Source organism: Petaurus breviceps, unplaced genomic scaffold (assembly GCF_028583685.1).
Source record: "Petaurus breviceps papuanus isolate PSGF00001 unplaced genomic scaffold, PetGlider_PUasm1.0 223, whole genome shotgun sequence".
Lineage (NCBI taxonomy): Eukaryota > Metazoa > Chordata > Mammalia > Diprotodontia > Petauridae > Petaurus > Petaurus breviceps.
In genome coordinates, this window is record NW_027185884.1 from 400,489 (window position 1) to 424,601 (window position 24,113).

A 24,113-nucleotide genomic window follows, 5' to 3' on the forward strand; every position below is an offset into this window, starting at 1 on the left:
CTTAATCCATAGAAATCTGCTCTTCCAAAGTCTATGCCAAACTATTCCTAGCTTCCCTCTTCTGCTACATTACAAATTCTACTATGGAGTATTCATTTCGAAATCAGGGCATGTAGGTGACACAGTGAATAGAATGCTGCATTTTCCTAAATTCAAATCTGACCTCAGACACTTACTAACTGTATCACCCTTGGAAAATCACTTTATCCTGTTTGCCTCAGTTTCCTCATCTGTAAAATGAACTGGAGAAGGAAATGGCAGACTATTCCAGTACCTTTGACAAGAAAACCCCAAAAGGGGTCATGAAGAGTTGGCCACAACTGAAAAAATGACTAAACAACAAAATTTACTTCATTCCACAGTTCCTACCATCTTTTTCTTTAAAAACAAACTAAAAGTTTGATACTTTCTTTTTTAATATCACTGTCATTTGCCATTTCACTTTCTGTTGTCATTGAAGTCTCCTTGGTGACAAAGAAAAATGTTCCCCGACCAACTCAAAGCATATGTACCATTCTGCCTTTGTTGTTTCACCATCACTCCACTGAATGAAAGAAAATGTGTTTCAGCATCTGACCTCAGGGACCAAGATTGTTCATTGCAATTAATCTGAATTCAGCAGCTTTTTAGTGTTGTTTTTGTCTATATTACTATAGACTTTATTTATATTGTTACCCTGGTTCTGCTTTTTTTCTCTCAGTACCTAGTCATAGGAGTCTTTCCATATTTTTCTACTGCCTTATAGTAATTGTTCTTCTCAGGACAATTATGTTGAATAGATGGCACCAATTAATTTTTCCATTTAGTCTTCAAGAACTCAGGATAGTTTTCCTAACACAATGAAGAATCAGAGTAATACTTTCGTGGGGAATTACCTTTTGTAGACCCTCAATGAATAATTAATTAATTGTTGGTCTTCTCGATGTGTGTTCTTTGTCTAAAGACTAGAAAGAACCTTAGAGGTCATTTAATCTTCTCTTTTCATTTTACAGATGAACAAACTAAGGCACAGAGAGGTAAAGTGACTTGCCCAAGATCACACATGTAGTAAATGGCAGAGGATGACTTTTAACTGAATCCAAATTCAGTACTCTTTGCATTTTATCAACCACACCTCCCCAGTGAGGAGATGCAATACTGCCTCTCTAGAGGCAATACTCCCCAGTGAGTACTAGCAGAACCATTTGTGAGTAAATATGTTACTGAAGGAAATGTATCATATCTTTAGAAGCTTCAATTAAATGGTTCTTAGGAGAGGTAAATAATGGAGTCAGAGGAGTTTGGTTGTGTACCCAAAGGAAACAACAAACATCATTTCATGGAACACTTGATTGTCTTGCCTTGCAGTTCTCACGAAAAACAAACAAAACAGGGCAGCTAGGTGGCACAGTGAATAGAGCATCAGCCCTGGAGTCAGAAGGACCTGAGTTCAAATGCGGCCTCAGACACTTAATACAAAAAAAAACTAGCCATGTGACATTGGGCAAGTCACTTAACCCCAATTGCCCTACCTTCCCCCTCCAAGAAGCATAATAAATATATAAATAAAATAAAAAAATGAAAGCTTTGAAAAAAAAAAGAAAAACAAACAGAAACTGCAGTTTCTGCCAACTTCTGTTACAGAGGATAAAGAAGTGAAGAAATTCTATGAAGTACATATAACTTGATACTCAGGGACTTTAATGCAAAGATACACAGAGAGGTCAATGAAAATGTGTTGGAAAATAAAATTTGGTACTCTGAAATTAAATTAATCAAATATTTGTAGAATGACTTGTCAGCTGCCCAGAAGCTTCATACTACCTGCTTGGCCCTGAATATTTTGTCAAAAAGAGAATCAGGAGGCACCATATATGGTGAGCACATAATAGCAGAAAATTAATGCTACTTAACAAACAAGAAAACTTCTGATGTTTCTTTCAGAAGTAGACTAGAAGATAGGAATTCCATGGCAAACAAATAGGAGATGCCTTTGGTATAGACCTCACACTGTCAGGACTATGGGAATGAGATGAAATTAGTAATAGTTCTTGGTAGCATTATTCCAAAAGTATTAAAGAGAGCCAAATTATGAGAAGATGGCTGTTTCTTTGGCTTATGCTTGCTTTTTGCTAATAGATAATTGAGTAAAGGTCAGTGGGCTGAGATTAAGAGTGAGGAGAATGTGTTCTGGGGAGGGAGCAGTTGAGTCTGGGAGTTAACAGTTATATCTCTGGCACACATTGTTTTTCTTATCTCTCAATTTATGTCTTGGTTGTGGTATGTTAACAATGTCGCTAGTGTCTGTGACCCAACAAAAAGTGACTTTAACTTGACAAACCCATGGTATGTTAAAACCCAAAGGATTGGTATTGATTTTTTAAAATTCATGAAATAGCCAAAATAATTTCCACAGCAATGCTTTTTGCATTGTTTGCTAATTAACCTGAAAAGAATTCAAAAGTAAAATTTACTTTCCATCACATTTGTGAGCTTAACTTAATTTTTTTTAATTTAAGCTAATGAAAAGAAAATAGTTTCACAAAATGGTGACTTCTTACAGTAATGCTGCTTCACATTTGTATCATTTTTCTAATCCACTTTTAGTCCATTGGCACAGCATCTTAGGAGTCCAGTAAACATGAAAAACTTATTTTTCATGAAGAAAGTGAAACAAAGAAGCCAGTTTGTTGCCCAAGGTCATATAGCAAATTAAAGCAGAGTTACAAAAAAAACCAAAAAAACGCTGCATTATGGAGTCCTAACTCTGTGGCTAGACCACTCGATCTTATTTTAAAATGATTTTCACCTAATTGCCCTTAGGTAACAATACTACAACTGTCTAGAAAAGCCAAATGTGACATAGAGAAATGAAAGATTTATCCAGATAATTGAATTACAGCATCCCATTTACCCCCAATTCCCTGGGTACTGCATGCAAAAGCATTTCACCCTTGAGATTTTCGTTATTATTTTGTTTCTGTTATTCAGATCATTACCTTATTTCTCCTTGGTTCAAATCCCATTTCTGACTTACTACCTATGTGATCTTCAAGGCACTTAACCCCAGGTTCCTCATGTATAAAATGAGGCAGTTGAATGAAATGGCTTCTAAAATCTCTTCCAGTTCTACATCTATCATTCTACTTTGTTTATACTCTACTTTGTTTCCTAAAGTTTGCCTTCAGATTTGCCATGATGCATTGTGTGAAGTGGAAAAGAATTTATCTATATCTAATTCTACTTTAAATTTAATAATTCATGAAAGCAGTTGCAAATGGTTACTGTGAGATTGTTTTCTCCTCAGGTAGGTGTTGGGTCCAAGCTCTTTGATCAAACACTTCCAACATAAGCATATGCTTGATTCATCACTATTAATGACTTGAGGTCTAGAGTAATGATACTTGAGTTAAACTAGAAGACATTTCATTTTATTCTAGCGATCTTTCACTATTTATTATGCCCTGGATACTAAAAACAAAAACAAAACGTCTTGAAAAGTATTTTTCTTCCTCTTGTTTACTACTTCAAAATGAACTGGTTTCAGCTCTTTGTCACTCCCTTTATTTATGTAGAACAAAATCATTCCATACCTTAGGTTAATGAATTAGTTTTTGGGGGGAAAGATAGTCTTAATTTTTTGGCCAACAGTCTGTTGATGAGTCTCTCTGAATTAGACTTGACTAGTTCTTCATTAAAAATACATCCCCTTAGCCCGTGCCTGAAACATTTTTCTATCTTTTTTAAGACATACTGGAGATTGCACTCTGTTGGAACAGCCTTTGAAAACAAAGACCTACTAGAGATTATACTGTTTTGGAACAGTCTTTGAGAACAAAAGGTGACCTCCATTTTATGATGAGGCATCATGAGAGAAAAGTAGTCAAAGGGTTTATTTTTTTCCCCTCTTCTAACAAATTAAAAGAAATATCTGAATGCCAAGACTGATACTGTATGGATAAAAGGGGGCGGGGAGAAGAAAGTTTCCTTTTTTGAAAAAAAAAATCACTTCTTATACAAAGGAATAAGTATTTGATTTGGAACTGTTTAAATCCTGAACTTGACACTTCCTCTTTGAGGTTGGGGAAATCAAATCAAACTCTCCTGGCCTCAGTTTCTTTACTGGTGAAATGAGGGGGTTGGACTAGGTGGTCTCTGTTGTGTCTTCCATTTCTGAATCAGTTGTTGGTGTAGATAAAGTGAAAGACCTGACTACACATTTTGCCTCAGAGACTTGCAGTCCTGGACAAGTAACTTAACCCCACCTCCCAGCCTCAATTTCCTCATTTTAATGACTTTACTGGGTAGTTGTGAAGCAAAACACAAAGTGTTATTATCCTATGCTCCATCTACCCACATATTTCTTTAAGATCTGGGGAAGATTTAAAAAAAAAAAAAGGTGATAGGTAACAGAGAGGAGAAGATAGAAAGGTACCATCAGGTTGGCTTATGCCAACTTGAAAGAGAGGGGGTGGAATTAAAGCTGACCAAGACAAACAGGAAAACCGCTGCCCTTTATTCTCCCTGTTGCGTGCCCTTTGACATGTGTTCTTACAAAATTTTGCTGAGGACTGGAAATCTTCCCAAGGATGCCTTTGAATCCCAAAGGTCTACAGATTAGCAAAGTATTCAGATGTAAATTAGTTGAGTTTTATAAGTACAGTCTTTTTTGCTGAGTTGACATTTACAAAGAACTACTTAATACAAATGAAGTATTTTTTTTTAACTCTATCACTTTTTTCAAGGGAAAAATACCATTATGGTTTTTTTTTTTTTTGCCTCTTTCTCACTCTTTGCTTTTATTGCTAGTTATTCTAAAAGTTTCACATTGTAGTGAACAGGAGATACTATACAACCCTGTCCTTATAGACAGACTGATTTAGAATTGCATATAAGTTTTGGATTACAGAAATTACGTGTGTTTCAAATTTACTATGTATAATTAGGTATTTTGGGGGTATACTAAATGCGTTTAACCTTAGAAATGTTGTTTTAAAACAAAAATAACTATCATAATAAATGCTAACACAATCTGGTTTCATTTCATGGAATGCACTTTTAAAGAAGCTTTATAGCAGTCAGCAGTAAAGTTGTAATTATTATGCTTCCTGCCTCAATCGTTGTGGTTTCTTCTTAGGTGTGTCATTCCCAAGGAACTTTATGCTAGGGGCTACCAGCAACGCTGAAGCTTACACACACACACACACACACACACACACACACACACACACACACACGCACATGCATACACGCAAACATCTATGTGTGTACATATGCACGTATATACACTTATATGATAATACATGTATATATCTTTAACATAAATTTAATATAATTTTATAGCAATAAAATTGCCACTCAATTATCTGAATATAGATTATCTGCTTTTTAGGATGTCTAGAGCATTTTTGAAAAGATACCAAACTTGGTGCTACCTAGTATGTTTCTGTGTAGTCTCTCCTGCTCTTTACCTCCATAAGCTGGGGTCTGCTAAAGGAATGCCAATGCACTTTAATTTTAGCACAAGAAAAACATAATTAGGAAAATAAGTTTCTTGGAAGGAAAATTACAGGGAACACCAAAGCCCAAGATTCAGCTAAATGATGTGGCATTTAGTTGGTTCATCAAGATCTATCAGTTTAAATTTGGTATTGAAATTTTAGATGAATTAGGATGAATATCAATTTTGGTTTGTCTGTTGTATATGGTTATCCATAATACTGTTTCTCTCAGAATGGTTATTTTAGGACTGTCTTTAAAAAACATCTTTCTATAGTTCCTTTGACAGGGGAATACATTGAGAAACTTAGATTTACTCTTTTTTAACATTCATTTTTTTCTTTTGTTCTTTAATTTTCTTTATTTTTGTTACATAAGTTTTGAACTGTTTTCCCTCCTCCCCACCTTGCACTAGAAAAGGCCACTATTTGTTAGACAGACAGACTAGATAGATGGATAGATAGATAGATAGATGGTTGGATGGATGGATGATTGATAGATAGATAGATAGACAGACTAGATAGATAGATAGATAAATACATCAGTCCATCCATAGATGGATCTATGTAGAACCATACAGTGCATACTTCTATTTGTCAATTCTTTCTCTGGATGTAGATATCATCTTCCTTCATAGTTCCTTTGTAGTTGATTTTAGTATTTATAATGCTCAGAATAACTTAGTTGTTCACAGTTATTCTTGAAACAATATTGCTGTTATAATGTTCTCTTGGTTCTGCTCATTTCACTCATCATTATTTCATGGAAGTCTTTCTGTGTTTTTCTAAAATTAACCTGCTTAGCTTTTCTTATATCACAATAGTATTCCATTTTATTTATTTTTCATATTTCAACTGTATGAACCTTTTAAAATTTAGCATTAAATTTAATATTGGTTCTTAGTCGTTAATGAACGATTAGGAATGTATCAGAAAAAGAAAATCCTAATTCTGCCCTTAATCTGCTTTGGAGCATGGCAAATGTCTTAAGTTCATTGTGCCTCAATGACCTGATGACTAGAAGGACTGGAATTTAATGATACTTTGAAGGATAAAGTTGTGCCAATTGATGCAGTGTATATGTTTTAATCAATAAGGCAAAGAAAAATAGGGATAGCAGGATGAAAAAAATAAAATAAAATTATAACATTATGAATTAGTTGATATACTTAGAGTGTGATAGATCATTTGGGTCAAGTACTAACAAATACTTGCCTAAACATTTTACTTAGTCCCCATTAACTCTCAAAAAAAAAAAAAACTCAGCCTAAATAAAAGGAGAACTTTTCAACAGTTAAAGTAATTTTAAAGGAATCCAGAGACCAAAAAAATCTAGGATCTCAACTGGGTAAAATTCTTTAATTATGAATTGATGTTGGAAGTACAGATGGAGAGTGAACTGAACTCAGAGTTGTATTTTTCTGGTGTTGCTCTGTTAGAAACACCTGAAATACCATTGCCTGTGAAGAACTAAAGATGAGCTTCACACAGAGGACAATGGAATTAGGGGATATCAGGAGCCTTCAACAAATAGCCATTGTGGTGCCCTCAGAAGAACAGGTCTAAGAGATATCATCAAAGAATCACATAAAAGAAAGAGAAAATGAGCTGATCCCATAATGACAGTGAGTAATAACAGCTGAAGAGTTAAGAGTATTCCACTGGCACCCTTGTGTTGCTGGGAGAACGTGAGGAAGATTTATGGCATGTTATGTAACCCCCTTGTGGCAAACTTCATAGAATGGACAGAACTAAATAGGTTGGAATTTGTATCATTGAAGGTAACTGCTGAATTGATGAGATCAGAGATTCATTATGAGTATTTGAGAGTATTTTGCTACTTGACCCAGACCTGAAAGGGGAAAATTTTTCAGATTTATTCTGCTTATATAATGCTGAATTTCAAAAACATGATCATTTGAGGCAGCTAAGTGGCACAGTGAATAGAGCATCAGCCCTGGAGTCAGGAGGACCTGAGTTTAAATCTGGCCTCAGACACTTGATACTTACTAGCGGTGTGACCTTGGACAAGTCACTTAACCCCAATTGCCCTGCCTTCCCCCCTCCAAAAAGACCAAAAAACAAACAGAATTTGATCATTTTGCTGAAGATTCAGAAATAGTGTTTTTATTTTCTATACTGACATATGTATGCAATACACCTTTAAATTATGAGAAGCAATAAATACCTGATGTCAACAATGATTGACATTACAAATTTTACCTTTAATTCCTCCTAACAAAATGGATGAGTTTGAGTTTAACCTTCCAATGATTAGCCATCCTTGTAAAGCCATGCACAAGCAGCTTTCCAGAGGACTGCTACTGTGAACAGCTTTCAAGGTTTTGATTACATAGTACAGTGAGCTCTCTATTCAGTAACAAATTCGAGCAAAACATTCATAGAAAATCAAAATACGGCATTCACAATGTTACAATTTATCACAGAAAATCAAAATACAGCATTTACCATGTTACAATTCAACAACTTATCACTAAAATGGCCATATAGTTTTTACCAAAGTGGTCATATAGTTTCAAACAAAGTATATTCATTTAGTCAATCACAAAATCCTTAATTCATTCACAAAGTACAAAAATCAAAGTTCTCCACCCCTAGGTCACAGTAAATTATAATTATCTTCTCAGTCAGTACACAATATCCAAGTAAAGTCTTCTTTTAGTTTGACTCAAGGCTGGCTCTCAGCTTCCATGGTTCCTCTTCCATGGTCCCAGCTCCACCTGTCACCTGAGCAGGCAGCTCCCAGTTCCCTCTCCAGCTACTTGTCCAGTTCTTTGTCCAGTTCCCATTCCATATTGAAGTTTACAGTATCTGGTCCACCTCAAGTCCTTCACAGTTCCTGCTTCTGGGAAGACAAAGCTTGACAGAGCCACAATAATATTCATGCACATAGCTGAAACAAGGTGTGAACTACTTATGTTCTTGCCATTACAATCCTCTATTGAATAAACTAAGGAGTTGTGATATTATCAAAAGAAGAGACTGGATGAGAAAGAAGGTAAGAATGAAGGAGAAGTAAAATATGAGAATAACTCACAAGTTTAATAGCCTATGAGCAATCTATATTTTTTTCCTTCTTAATGTATGTTCTATTTTGTTTCTTGTTCTCTCACCTACTTCTTTTATCGAAAAGTATTTTTTGGGTGTTATTTATATTTTTCCTGTGTGTCATAGGGAAGCTTAATATAAAGAAGGGCTTTTAAATAATTAGAGCTTGGGGTAGCTAGGTGGCGCATGGAGTAAAGCACCACCCCCAGTGTCAGGAGGACCTGAGTTCGGATCCAGCCTCAGACACTTAACACCCACACAAAATAACTAGCCATGTAACCTTGGGCAAGTTACTTAACCCCAACTGCCCCCCAAAAGGCAAAAAAAAATTTTTTTAAATTTAAATAATTAGAGCTGTTTGGTAATGGCCTGTACCATTTTTGAAGAATAAATTTCCTGTCACTGGCAATGGATAATCACCTATATGTCAGTTGGCAGGCATTTATTAAGTCTTTTAATATGCACCAGGCAGTGAAGACATAAAAAAGTAAGAAACAAATTCCAAACATGTTCCCTACCTTCAAGTGATTCACATTTTAATAGGGGAGATAACTGTAGGAAAAAAATGTATATATAAGATATTTTGTTTTTGTTCAGTCATTTCAGTTGTATCTGACTCATCGTGAACCCATTTTTAGTTTTCTTGGCAAAGCTACTGGAGTGATTTGCCATTTCCTTCTCCAGTTCATTTTATAGATGAGGAGACTGAGGGAAACAGGGTAAAGTGATTTTCCTAGTATCATACAGCTAGTAGTTTTCCTGACTTGGGCCTACCACTAGGTGGGCTAACCCACCTAGCTGCTCCACATACAAGATAAATACAGCATAAATGGAAGGTAATGTCAGAGGGATTGCATTAGTGTTATAGGTATAGGGGAGGAAGAGAAAGACTCTTGCAGAAGGTAGAATGGAGCTGAATCTTGAGGGAGACCATAGAGTAGAGCTAGAGGAGGGAACATTGCAAGGTTGGGGGACAGCTGGGGGAAATGCTGTTGTGCATTGGAATGTCATGCGGAAGGAACAGCAGGGGGGTTAGTGTTGCTGGACTATAGAAGGGCAAACAGATGATTATATGTATATTGGAGGTGATAGGAAGCCACTGGCATTTATTGAATAGAGTGATGGTGTGGTATGATACACACTTTAGGAGAATGACTTTGGAAGGTGAGTGGAGGATAGGTTGGAGTGGGAAGGGACTTGAGTAAGGGAGACCAACCAGGGGGCCATTGGGATAACTCAGGCATGAGCTTGTGAGGACCCGTATGAGGTTGGACACCTATTTGAGTAGACAGAAGAGATATTTTTAAAGTATTAATGAAAAGATTTGATAACCAATTAGATGTTTGAGATAAGTGTTGGAGAGAGGTAGGGGTCAAAAATTCCCCTGGCCATAATAGGAAAGTTCTGAAGAGGGGAGGGTTTGGGAGGAAAGACTGTTATTATTTTGAATGTTTTGAATTTGAGATGTCAGTGAGACTTTCAGTTTGAGATATCCAGTAGGAAGTTGGAGATGCCAGACTGGGGGTCAGTTTGGAGGTTAGTGTTGCATATGTGGATCTGAAAGTCATCTACATAGAGATAATAATGAAACCTATGGAAGCTGATGAGATAACCAAGTGAGATAATATAGGGGGAGAAGAGAAGAGAGCCCCGGACAGAGCCCTGAAGGAAACCTATGGCTAGTGGGCATTACTTGAAAGAAGATCTACCTGAGAAAGAACAAATAGGTGGGAGGAAGGCCAGGATGTATTGATGTTGTGAAAAACAAGAGAGATTATCTAGGAAAGGAGGATCCTTAGAGATGTTGCAGAGTGCATTACAAATGGAGGCATTTGGTGAGAGGTTGGACAACATGGTCAACTCACCGTGTTCTATACTAGTGCCTTGGAATACATTGAGTCACCTCATGTGAAGGAATACGTATTCCACAGAATATTCACAGCATATCCTGAATCACCACCTTGGTTTATAATAAATAGAGATAAAACAAGATAATTATTCATTTTAAATGTTAATACGTGGCATCCATTTGCTCAATAGAGGATTATGTTTGTATACATTGCCAGCCTATTTATGGAGGATATTCAACTCTTATTGCTGCTGGATTGTTGTACTTCCCTACAAGTTAATACATACCTTTTCCAGGCTATACAGACTCAAAACGAGGGCATATGTTGTTTTTGCTGTTGTTTCTTAAAGAACATTCTTTACTTCTTCCATTCCCTATTCTGTGCAGCTCATGTTACACAAAACTCTCCTGCTGAGGGTGTAGAAACTTGAGATTAACCTATTTTTTTTAGTCTTCTAAATAGTGAATGTAGTCATAAGGTGGATTAACTATCACATAGCCCCATAAGTACAGGCACATAACTGTGGAAAGTATACCTATCTGAGAGTCACGGCCAGGAGTCTTGCCTTGTAACGTATAATTTCCTTTTATCCTGTGCTCACATCCATCTGTATGAAGGGAACTATGTCATTTTGCACATTGATTGGCTTTCCATTCAGGCATAGATTTCAGAAAACCAGACATTTAAATAAGAAGCCTATGACCATTTTCCCATAAAAAGTTAATGAACTTGATGTTTGAATGTTGAATTTGGAAATATGAAAATGTGACTTGTAATCACACCTTAGACATAGAGTGTTGGGCCTAGGGTCAGAGAAATCTGAATTAAAATCTGTCCTCAGACATTGGTTGTTAACCTTGAGCAAGTCACTTCACCTCTGTTTGCTTCCTCAACTACAAAATGGGGGTAATAATAGCATTATCTTCCAGCCTTGTTTTGAGGGTCAAATTAGATGTTTGTAAAGTGCTTAGTACAGGTGCCTGGTACACAGTAGGTAGGCTCTGTATAAATCATCATCATTATTTTTTATTCATTTATTTTTATTTTTGGAGGGGGGAAGGCAAGGCAATTGGAGTTAAGTGACTTGCCCAAGGTCACACAGCTAGTAAGGGTCAGTGTCTGAGGCCAGATTTGAACTCAGATCCTCCTGACTACAAGGCTGATGCTCTATTCACCTAGCTGCCCCCCCATGCCATCTTAATTAACATTGCCTTCCCTCTGTTAATTATCTCCTATTTATTCTCTCTATAGCTTGCCTTGTGTATGTTTGCTTACATGTTGTCTCCCCATTAAAGTGTAAGTTTCTTGAGGGCAAGAACTATCTTTGGCCTCTTTTTGTGTTTGCCTAGCACATAGGAGACATTGAATTAATATTGACTGTTTAATTGATTGCTATTATCATGTTAATGTTTCACCCTGGAGAAGTCACTTAACCTGTATGGTTTACTTGTTCCTTTTGGAAAGTTAATAGTAGTATCTAAATCACAGGATTGGTGTAGCATTAAGTGAAATTATATTTGCTTTTCAAAACTTGAAGTGTTATACAAATATCCATGTTGTTGTAGAATTGATAGTAATGGAAATTATTCCATAAATGGATAGAGAAAACTTTTTTTTATGGAGCTTGGAAGTACTAGCAACTACAGGAACTATGCCTTAGTTTCTACAGCTGCGTGTTGAGAACATTAAGAATGATTCTCATTAGTCTTACCAATTTTTAAATTATATCTACTTGGGGAAGGGGCTTGGTAGAGGAAGTCTGGAGTGCATCTTGGAGAGCAATGAGCCATGGATGGCCAAAACAGAGATAATGGAAGGAGCCACCTGTACTGTAATGCCAAGCAAAGGCAACTTCCCAAGGTTCAGAATACCAGCATAGGTGCTCTCCATTTTATTCAGTGACAAATTAAGAACAGAGAAGATCAAAATATGACATCATTTAAAATACAGCATTTACTAAGGGTGATTAAATAATCTCCAAGGACTACCCCACCCCAGGACCTTACATTCATTCAATCAATTACAAAGTCCCTGTTCTAAATACTACTCCACCCCTAGGCTGTACCTTCATTTAGTCCATCACAAAACCCCTCTTCTCAAATGGAGATTAGTTTCCAAACATAAGTAAAGTACCTTCATTTGTTCAACCACAGAACACAAAAAGGTCAAAAGTTCCCCACCCCTGGATCACAATTGAATCTACCCCAGAGTTACATCAAGTTTAAGCACAGCACTTAATACCCAAATGGAGGTCTTTTCTTCATCTTGACAAGAGGCAAGTTCTCAGCAATCTTAGTTCCTGGGGAGACAAGGCTTAGCAAGGCCACAAGATACATTGCCAGTCTCTTCATTAATTCATCCTCTGTCAGCAGAACAGTCCTAGGACCCCTGAAAACATTAGCAAAACCCTCTCCCAGGATTTCTGTAAACATACAACAAGAAAATCCTTCTTCAGGCCTTCTGAACCAATAGAAAGGTTCCCAGACCCCTGCAACAACAGCACTGTCCTTCACCAGTGGACAGTATTCACTCTCTGTCTGCAGAACAGTCTCAGGAGCTGTGGATATTTCTTTCCATCATAAGTATTTTGGAGCTGTCTTATAACCTTGAATTTCTGAGAGGAGACTAGTCTATCAAACATAGTCATCACAAATACGTTGCGTCTGTTATTATGAACAGATTTCTCCTGGTTCTGCTCTTCTCACTCAACATCAGTTTACATAAGTCTCCACATTATTATCAAATCCATCTGCACATCATTTCTTATAGCACAGTAATATTCTATTACATTCATATACCACAACTTGTGTAGCCATTCCCCCATTGATGGGCATCCCCTTGATTTCCAATTCTTCGCTACCACAAAAAGAGCTGCTATAAATATTTTTTGTACATACAGAACCTTTACCCACTTCTGTGATCTCTTTAGGATACAGCCCTAGAAGTGGTATTTCTGGGTCAAAGGGTATTCATTTATTTATAGCCCTTTGGGCATAGTTCCAGATTGCTCTCCAGAATGATTTAATCAGTTCACAACTCCACCACCAATGCATTTAGTGTTCCAATTTTTCCACATCCTCTCCAACATTTATCATTTTCCTGTTTTGTCATCTTAGTCAATCTGACCAGTGAGATGTGGTACTTCAGATTTGCATTTGATTTGCATTTCTCTAATCAGTAGTGATTTAGAACATTTTTTCATATGCGTATAGATATCTTTAATTTCTTCCTCTGAAAATTGCCTGTTTGTATCCTTTGACCATTTAGCAGTTGGGGAATGACTTGTGTTATTATAGAGCTTACTCAATTCTCAGTATGTTTTAGACATGAGGCCTTTATCAGAGATATTCGTTGTAAAAATTCTTTCCCAGTTTTCCATTTCCCTCTTAATCTTGGTTACATTGGCTTTATTTGTATGAAAACTTTTCAATTTAATGTAATCAAAATTATCCATTTTGCATTTCATAATACTCTCTAACTCTTGTTTGGTCATAAAATCTTCCCTTCTCCATAAATCTGACAAGTAAACTCTTCCTTCTTCTCCCAGATTTGCATTGTAAATCTTAAGCTATATTATATATTACTATGCCCCAGTTGTTAAAAACTTTATGATGTATTTGTTGGTGCTACTTTGCACATTATTAATGATATTTGTTCTACATTGCACTATTGATATGTGTCAGAATCTTTTAATCTGTTTCCTTATCTCCCCCACATAGATAGAAAATATCTTTTAGGGTTTTTGATTTGTTTCTTTTTAGGTTTTAATTGGTATCTTGAATTTTTTATCATCCACATTTCCCAATATATCCTTCCTCTTTTCTTTTCTCCTCCCAGTGACCCATCTCTTAAAACAAAGAATAAAAAAGGAGAGGAGAAAAGCTTTTCTGCAAAACTAAACCAACACTTTGAAAAATCCTAACATTATATTCATCATTACATACCCACAGTCCTCCATCACTGAAAAGAAGTAAGGGTAGTACCTTCTATACTGTTTCTCCCTTAGGACTAAGCTTAGTCATTACAATTTCATAGCATTTAAATATGATTATTTAGAGACTGTTGTTTCCATTGACATTGTCTATCTTGTCTACTTCGTATCTATTTTCTTTTCTTTTTTTTTGGGGGGGGGGTTAACAAGCTTACTTTAATCAGTCAAATATGTATCATTTACCTAGTTCAGGGGAAAAAGGTCAGCACCCTGAACTTCAGAGTATACAGACAGAATTATCAAGACAGAGAAACAGATCAAGTAGACAGGTTTCCAAACTGTCCAACCATTACATCCATACCAAATCAACATCTGGGTTTTTCAAAGCCTGGGGGCTCTCAACAACGGCTTCCCAGAGTCTCATCTGATCAAATCACAGAACACTTCTCAAAGTGAGCCCCCTCTTACCTATTTTCTATTTCATCTCTGTGCATACTCTTCAGCATCCAGCACAGTGCTTTACCCATTAGTGGACACTCAAAACATGGAACATTAGAGTTGAAAAAAGATCATCCAGACTGACCTCTTCTTTTATAGATAAGGAAACCAAGGCTCAGTGAGGTGAGGGAGGTAAAATTACCTGCCCAAGGTCACAGAACTTGAATATGAGCTTTTCCCCCTTAAAATCCCCATCCAGTGCTCTTTTTGATACAGTGAATTACTCTTTATTGAGTTTAGTCAACTCATGATATCAAGCAAAATACATGAACTTTGTATTCATTACTGCAGTTCTTTCTGGATAGAAGTAATTGCTCATTGTGGATGAATGGACTGATGACTATTTGTTAGATTAAGTGCCTTTATATGGAAAATAAAAACACCACCTTCTGGGCAGGAAAAAAAAACATAAGACCCATTGGGTCCCTATTTGAAAAGTTATAAAAACATTTTTATACATTTAATGTATAAATGTTTCTTTATGCCCAGGATGGGTATTCCAGGAATCCAAGGGGGGAAATTCTTGGTAGAAATTATGTCACCTGAATTTTACTCAAATTAGGTCAGGAAGTCATTGGGGAACATGGAAAGAATATAGTCTATGTTAGCCTTGAAAATAAGCTGGAACATATTATCATTTACAGAAATTCTTTATTGCTGCTTTGTTTACTTACGAATCATACATTTCTGAGTGGTTGAGTGAGTAAAATACATTGAAACCTTGCCTGTAGTACCTTATAATGAAATTAGTAATGGGTTCTTTTCATAACTGAGTCAGTAACCTATAATCTCTTTTGAACAGGATCTGAGATGGATTGTCTCATATCAAATTATGCTCTTTTGGAAGACTCTGGTGTGGTTATCCCGTTCTACGTATTCGTAGGCTGACTTAAAACGAAAGCGCATTGAGATCAGACACTGCTTCCCTTTTATTGTTTTTCTTTGTATCATTAATTCCTAACTCAATGTCTGGCACCTAAGTTTTTAATAAATACTTTCTTCCTTGATGAAGCAAGCTCATTTTTAACATATTGCTCTTGGAGTTTTAAAATCAAAGTACTACACAGAAAGGGATGATAATTCTTATGAAAAATATAGAAAGTGCTATTTAAATGCAAGGAGATTTGAATACAAAATTAAAGAACTCTGTTTACTATATTCAGAATATGAATCCAAAATAAATATTTTTTCATAGGAAAGCCCAGAAAATCTTACTGTGAAGAAAGCCCGTCCAAAATGTATTTTGTTATATCACTAAGAAAGGCTGTTAGGCATTGATGGTAGAAAGGGTAGAATTTGATATCCTTTTAATAAATGTTTGAGTGATTAATTTCTTGATATTTTGAATGTGGACATGCTAATCACAAATAAATGGTTTGATAAATTCATGACTATTATTTTTACCATTATTATTATTGCTTTCAAACTTAAGGTTCATTTCATCTTTCAGGATCACAGCTTGTGCTATGACCATGAATAAATATGTGGAAGAAAATGTATCTCAAAAATCCTATACAACCATCAAGTATTTCATGAAGATGCTGAGCAGTGTCAGTGAGACCTTAATATTTATCTTCATGGGAGTGTCAACAGTGGGAAAAAACCATGAGTGGAACTGGGCCTTTGTCTGCTTCACCCTGATCTTCTGCCTGATCTGGCGTGCCCTAGGTAATGAGCTCTTCACAGCTTCAATGATGCTACAGAATCATGTACCAGAAATGTTTTTTTTTTTAATTTTCATTGTAGGGTCAGCTAGGTAGTGCAATGAATAGAGCACAGGCCCTAGAGTCAGGAAGACCTGAGTTCAAATTCAGCCTCAGACACTTAACACTTACTAGCTGTGTGACCTTGGACAAGTCACTTAGCACCAACTGCCCTGCCTTCCCCCCTCCAAAAAGACCAAAAATAAAATAAAATAAAATAAATAAAATAATTCATTGTAAAAAAGGAAGTTTGAAAAATATTTAGTGATTAAAAGAGAATAGGAAGGTGATATCTTCATAAATCCTAGCTTAAAAGAAACTGAAATGTTCTATTAAGTTACTGGGGCATCTAGGTGGATAAAATGTTGTATCTGGAGTCAGAAAAAACTCATCTTCCTGACTTCAAATTCAGCCTCAGAGGCTTCCTAGCTGTGTGACCCTGGGTAAGTACTTAACCCTGCTTGCCTCAGTTTCCTCATCTGTAAAATGAGCTACAGAAGGAAATGTCAACCCCAGTTTCTTTGCCAAGAAAACCCCAAAGGAGAACACTAAGAGTTGGACACAACTGAACCACAAAAATTTACTGAAAAGATCTAGTAAGACTTGATGTGCAAAACACACATCTCTCCAGAATGGGATTGGGGAGGGTGTATTTTGCCTCCTACCTTCATTATGTCTGGATAAAGTAGTCTAAAACTCTAAGCGGTTGCCACAAAGCATTCATTCCAAACTCATTTATTTTCTAACACGGCATAGAATATGGATAAATTGTTCTGTGATTGCAGCAGGACACAGCACTCGGTGTCAGTCTACTACTGGGCTGAGTCAAGCAGGTCAGTCCTCAGGGCTGTGCTGGGGCTTCACCCAGCTTAGCCACTGGTGAATTCTGTCATGAATTCTGGTTTCTGATCACACTGTGTTATTCTGTTTCTGATTTTCCTTTCCTTTCGTTTAGTCTTTCAGTCATGCCCAACTCTTCTTGACCCTGTGGAACACACAGCCCATGGGGTTTTCTTGGCAAAGATATTAAAGTGATTTGCCATTTTCTTCTCTAGTGGATTAATGCAAGTAGAGATTGAAGGGCTTATCCAAAGTCACACAGTTAGGAAGTGTGAACAGGTAAGAATAGTCACCAATAGTTAAGAACAAAGACAGGGAGACTAGACCATTGGTGCTAGTACCACCTTTCTCAGCAACAAGAGGACTTATGCTGTTTCCTTAGAATTAGAGCTTTTAGAGAGCATGAAGTGTCTTATTTTTCTATTTGCATTTACAGTGATTGGCATAGTGCCTTGTACTTAGTAACACAAAATGCTCTTTTCATTAGTTGATGCATTTATTCATTCATATCCTTTAAGCCACCAATATATTGGGGAATGGTTTTTGCTTTAATATATCCCTATTAGTTGTCTATTAATTGTGAACAGGAGGCCCATATCAGAGATGTTTTTTTAGTAGACTATCTCTTATTATCCTCCTTGCATTAATTTTGCTTATGAAAATAAATTCAATTTAATGTAACTGAAATTCTTTATTTTGCCCTCTGGAATTATCCCTATCTTTTGCTTCATTAATAATTCAGTCCCTACTTATAACTATGAAAAAGTACATGATGTGTCATGCTTCTAATTTTTTCTGGTATGATTCTGAAAGAGCATTTCTTTCTCTTTTCTCTATTAAAATATTAACACTAGATCATCATACTGTTTCGTTTACTCAAAATTTTGCCTTTCTGGGTTTCTCTTGATTTTTTTGTTTCTATTTTTAAAAGTTTCTGCTCAGCTCTGTACTTTTCATCAGAAATGCTTAATAGCCTATTTCACCAAAGATCTGTTTGTTCCCCAGTAGATTGATACTCAGTTTTTCAAGGTAAGTTATTCTCAGTTGTAAGCTTCTATTTTTTGCTTTTTAGAACGTTACATACCAAGATCTCTTCTTATTTGTAGTAGAAGATGCCAGATATTGACTGTAGCTCCTCAGTATTTGAACCTTTCCTTTCTCAGCATGGGAGCTTTGGTTTTGACTATGATATTCCTGAATTTTTCCTTTTGGGGTCCCTTTTAGAAGGTGATTGTAAATTCTTTCTCTTTTTACTTTGTTTTCTGATTCTAAAATACCTGGGAAGTTTTCATTTATGATTTCTTGAAATATTATGTCCAGAATTTTTTCAATAATTATCTTTGGGGTGTCAAGTGATTTTTAAATGATGTCTCTTTGACTTGTTTTGCAGGTCATGTTGTTTTTGATATTTTTTCTACTATTTTTTCTTTAGATTTTTTTCTAATATTTTTTTGCTGTAATGTGTATAAGTCATTCATTTCTATTTGTTCTATTCTAGCTTTTAGGAATTACATATTTGGACAAAGTTTAGCACTTTGCCTTTCAAGTTATATATTTTATTTCCAATTCTTTTTTTTTAATTTTTAATTTTTTAAATTACATTTAATGGTTATTTTTAGTTTACATCATTCATTTCCACAAGATTTTGACTTTTTCAAAAAATTTTCAAAAAAAAATTTCTCCCTGTCTCTCCCCCATCCACCATCTCAAAACAGCGATCCCACTGTATACCCTCTCCCCCAATCTGCTCTCTCCTATGTCATCCCCCATACCCCCTCCGACTTTCCAGTAGGGCAAGATGGATCTCCATACCCCAGTGCCTGTACATCTTATTTCCCAGTTGCATGTAAAATAATAATAATAATAATAATAAATAATTTTTAAACATTTTATTTTAAAACTTTGAATTCAAGATTCTTTCCCTTCATCCCTCATCACCCACCCCTACTGGGAAGACAAGCAGTTCAATATAGGTTGTACATGTATATCTACGCAAAACATTTCCATAGTGAATATATCGTGAAAGATTGACTATATTTCCATCTGTCCTATCCCGTCCCCCACTTGTTCTATTCTTTACTTTGACCCTGTCCCTTTTCAAAAATGTGTGTTTCCAACTTCTCTCCCCCCACAACTACCCTCTCCTCCATCATCTCCCCTCTCATTGCCTTCCCCCCTACTCTTCTATAGGGCAACATACCATATTTATTGTATATGCCATTCCCTCCCTAAGCCAAATTCAATGAGAGTAAGGTTGACCCATTCCCTTTTGCCTTCTTATTACTCCCCTCCTTTGTAACCGTTTCCCCTTGCCTCTTCTATATGAGATAGTTTACCCCATTCTGTCTCTCCCCATCTCCTCTCGTTATATTCTTCTCTCACCTCTTAATTTCACCTTTTAAGTATTATCCCTTCATATTCAATTGGTTCTGTGCCCTCTCTCTATGTGTACCTGTACACATATATATACACACTCACATATGTATTCATATGCCCATATACCCTCCTATATTGACGTATATATATATATACACACATTTATATTCCCTTCAACTATTCTTGTTCTGAGAAAAGTTTCATAAGTTACAATTATCGTTTTTCCATGTAGGAATGTAAATAGTTCATCTTTGATAAGTTCCTTATGATTTCTTTTCCCGGTTTACCTTCTCATGCTTCTCTTTCTTCTTGTATCTGAATGTCATATTTTCTATTCAACTCTGGTTTTTCATCAAGAATGCTTGAAAGTCCTCTATTTCATTGAATGACCATATTTTCCCCTGAAACATGATACTCAATTTTTCTTGGTAGGTGATTCTTGGTTTTAATCCCAGGTCCTTTGACCTCCTGAATATCATATTCCAAGCCCTTTGATCCCTCAGTGTAGAAGCTGCCAGATCCTGTGTTATCCTGATTGTGTTTCCACAACATTCAAATTGTTTCTTCTTGGCCCCTTGTAATATTTTCTTCTTGATCTGAGAACTCCAGAACCTGGCTATGATATTCCTAGGAATTTTCTTTTTGTGATCTTTTTCAGAAGGTTATCAGTGGATTCTTTAAAACTCTTCTTTGCCCTCTGGTTCTAAAACATCAGGGCAGCTTTCCTTGAGAATTTTTTGAAGGATGATTTCTAGGTTCTTTTTTTGATCATGGCTTTCAGGTAATCCAATAATTTTTAAATGATCTCTCCTGGATCTATTTTCCAGGTCAGTGGTTTTTCCAATGAGATATTTCACATTGCCTTCTTTTTTTTCATTTGTTTGAATCTGTTTAATAGTATCTTTATTTCTCATAAAGTCACTACCTTCCATTTGCTCCAATTTAATTCTGAAGGAATGATTCTCTTCAGTGAACTTTGGAGATTCATTTTCCATCTGGCAAATTCAGCTTTTTAAAGCATCCTTCTCCTCATTGGCTTTTTGAGCCTCTTTTGCCATTTGATTTAGTATATTTTTAAGGTGTTATTTTCTTCAGTCAAGTTGTTGACTCCTCTTTTCATGATTTTCTTCCATCATTCTCATTTCTCTTCCCAGATTTTCCTCCACTTCTCTTATTAGGTTTTCAAGATCCTTCTTTTGCTTTTCTATGGCTTGTAGCCAGTTCATATTTTTCTTGTAAGCTTTTGGTGCAGAAGTTCTGACTTCATTGTCTTCCTCCTGTTCCATGCTTTGATCCTTTTTGTCCCCAAAAAAGGAATCTAAGGTTTGACTGCTGTGCTTGCGTTGCTTCCTTTGCTTGCTCATGTTGCCCCTCAATTACTTGACTTTTGAGCTCTTTGACACAGTAGAACTCTGCTTCCAGAGGATAGCTTTGTCCCAAATTTCTGGGGTTTTCACAGCTGTTGGAGCTATTTAGTTGAGTGCCCTCTCAGAAGCACCCACTGGCTCTGGAACACTGGTCACTCACCCCAGGACTTTCACCGTAGACCACAATCCAGATCCAAGCAGGCTAAAGCAAGAGTGATTACCCCTCAGACTGGTCGCTTGGTGCCCCTGCGACCTGCAGGCCAGGAGCTTTGAATCCGCCATGCAGCAGCTACTGCACCTCAGCTGCTTCTCCCTCCGGGGGGCAGAGGCTGGACCGCACTCCTGGACCCTCTGTTCCCAGAGTCCACTGATCTCTCACTTTGTTTTTGGCATTTATGGTTTGATAATTCTGGAAACCATAACAGCTGCTGGTGAACCACTCTCCTGAAGTCCCCTAGCCATGGCTGGTCAGGCTGCACTGGGGATAAAACCACAGGCTCACATAGGGCTGGGCTCTGCTCCCAGTATGCTGCCATGAACTATTCCTGCCAGCCTTCCAGGCTGTCTTCAGTGGGAGGTTTGTTTCTCTCTGTCATTTTGTGGGTTCTATAGCACTAAAGTTTGTTTAGAGTCATTTTTATAGGTATTTGAGGTGGTTATGGGGGGATCCTAGGGAAGTTTTCTATACTGCCATCTTGGCTCCTCCCCACTTTCTTTCCAATTCTTTCCTCCAAAGAATTTTTTTTTAATTTCTTAATCTCTTGCTTCATTTCTTCTAGGTAGCTATGTAATCATTGTGAAAACCCATCTCTTTCTTTGTGGTTTTTCTTCCAGTTGTTATGAAGTCATTCTCTTCTTATTTGGAGCTTAGAGGGCATATTTCTAGATTTTAAATAATTTTTATACCAGTGTTTTCTTTGATTTATTAATCTATCCAGCTTTAGTCATTGAATTGGAGTTTCATGCCAGCATCAAACTCTGCCCCTGGCATCACCTTTTGTTATGGTAGTTGGCTCTCTTGGCCCACCCCAGATCTTCTGGGTTCCTGTACTGACCTCTACCTTCCAAGATGAAGCCCTTCTACAGCTTTGAGGTTCAGATGGCTGGATAATCAAATTCTTCTTGGGCATCTAAGGACAGAGTTTTAGGAACCTCAGAGTTTTGGGGTCTAGGTTGCCCGGCCATGAACAGTGGAATTGCTTATTGTGCTTGCATAAAACTTCTAAGCTCCCCACCGTGGGGTATCTGACCATACTGGAACATCCTCATGGGAATTCTCTGCTCTTTATGCTACTGCATACAGAGTTTTGTAGACTACATAGCCTTCCTCTAGTCAAACTTACCTGGCACTGGCACTAGCAGTGCTTGTGGGCTCCCTTTCCTATTGCCCTCAGGCTTCTGACTAAGCTCTTCTGCAATTCTGGATTGGAAGAAACAACTTACTTTAGTTTCTCATTGGATTTTTAAATTATTACTTGGTTTGGTGTGAGCTTCATAGTTTTGCTGAAGTAAGCATGTGATAACTGGGTGGTTTTTCTTCATTCAAGCAGTGGAGGCATTTCTAAAAAATTTTTTTCAATTTATTAGTAAACAAATGACTAATTAAATATTCTTTTAACTGTATATTTAATTTGTTTCAGTTTATAAAATATCATAACTTTTCTTTCAGTAGGTTTATCCATTCATTCTCATTCAGTTTTCTTCTGGTATGGCAAGAGTGAATATTCTTTTTTCTGTGTTTCTTTTGCTTTGCATTATTTCTTAAAGATCTTTCCATATCTCCACACTCATCAGATTTTAATCATAGTAGTGCAATACATTTGTGCCATAATTTATTTAACTTATCATTGGATTGTAATTGAAATGCCTTCCTTTTTTAATATAAATAACATTGCTATGAAAATGTTGAAACAAATATACTTTTGTGTTTGTTTTACTAACACTAAGGAGACTATCACAAAAATAAAATTATTAGGTCAAAAAGTATGATAATTAAATGCTTTCCTTTTTTTCAAATAAAAATGTTGCTATGCAAATATTAGAACAAATATACCTTGGTGCATGTTTTCTAACCCTCAGGAGATTATCATAAAAGTGGAATTATTGGGACAAAAGTATGATTATTCATGTAGCTTTTAGTGTGCCTTGAAAAAAATTATCTTATCTAAGAAAATGTTCAACAAGTTTGTGATCCCATCGTCAGTGAATAATAAGCCTCTTTTACAACACGATTCCACTAAAATGTTTTATTTTTTTAAGATATAGTTTGGCAATTTTATGGGTATAAGGTTATTGTTACCTTTTGTTTGAAATTATCCACCATCCCATACTAGTTTTAATTCATCTCTTACTATTTTTTGAGATTGAGCATATTTTCATTTTGAAATTGGGATTGAGTATATTTTAAAGTGAATATTAATAAATTTGTGTTACCTTTTTTGAAAATTGATTTTCATATACTTTGGCCATTTATCCATAATACACTCTGTAAAATTTTAATGAGTTATATTTATATTGTTTACTCAATAATCAAAATTTATCTTTAATATTAATTATAGTTTTGTTATAATTTTTAAAAATTTATTTGAATACATCTCTTCTGTTTCTAATAGTTCAGTTATCACCCTTCTCAGATTTAAATAAAGTATTCCATTTCTTCCCTATTTTTATATTTCTTTTATGTTTAATTTAATGTAACAAACATTTATTAAATAACTGCTTTGTGCCAGCACTATCCTGAGTCCTAGGGATAGAAAGACAAAACAAAATTGTCCCTACCACAAAGGAGTTTAATTTTTAGTGGGGGTGCCAGAGGAATATCCAGTGGAAATTCACTGAGGTAGATGATATGAGAATTGACTCTAAATACATTTTCTGCTAAATTGACAACTTGTTTCCCAAGAGTACTTGTTAAATAATTTATCCTTTCCCTACTTGTTTTCTGTAAGTTTATCAAATATGCTAGTGCATCTATTAAATTCCATTGACTTGTTTCTTCATCC

At 36.1% G+C, this 24,113-nt stretch overlaps 1 protein-coding gene across 6 annotated transcripts in view; it reads left to right on the plus strand.

Annotated features, from left to right (window-relative positions):
* Positions 1 to 24,113, plus strand: part of SLC9A2 (solute carrier family 9 member A2) — a 221,658-nt gene that overhangs the window by 158,801 nt on the left and 38,744 nt on the right. For all 6 annotated transcript variants that reach the window (XM_069094923.1, XM_069094918.1, XM_069094919.1 and 3 more), the window contains one exon: positions 16,276 to 16,493. In XM_069094923.1, the coding sequence (XP_068951024.1) occupies positions 16,276 to 16,493 (218 nt within the window). The remainder of the gene's footprint in view (positions 1 to 16,275; positions 16,494 to 24,113) is intronic.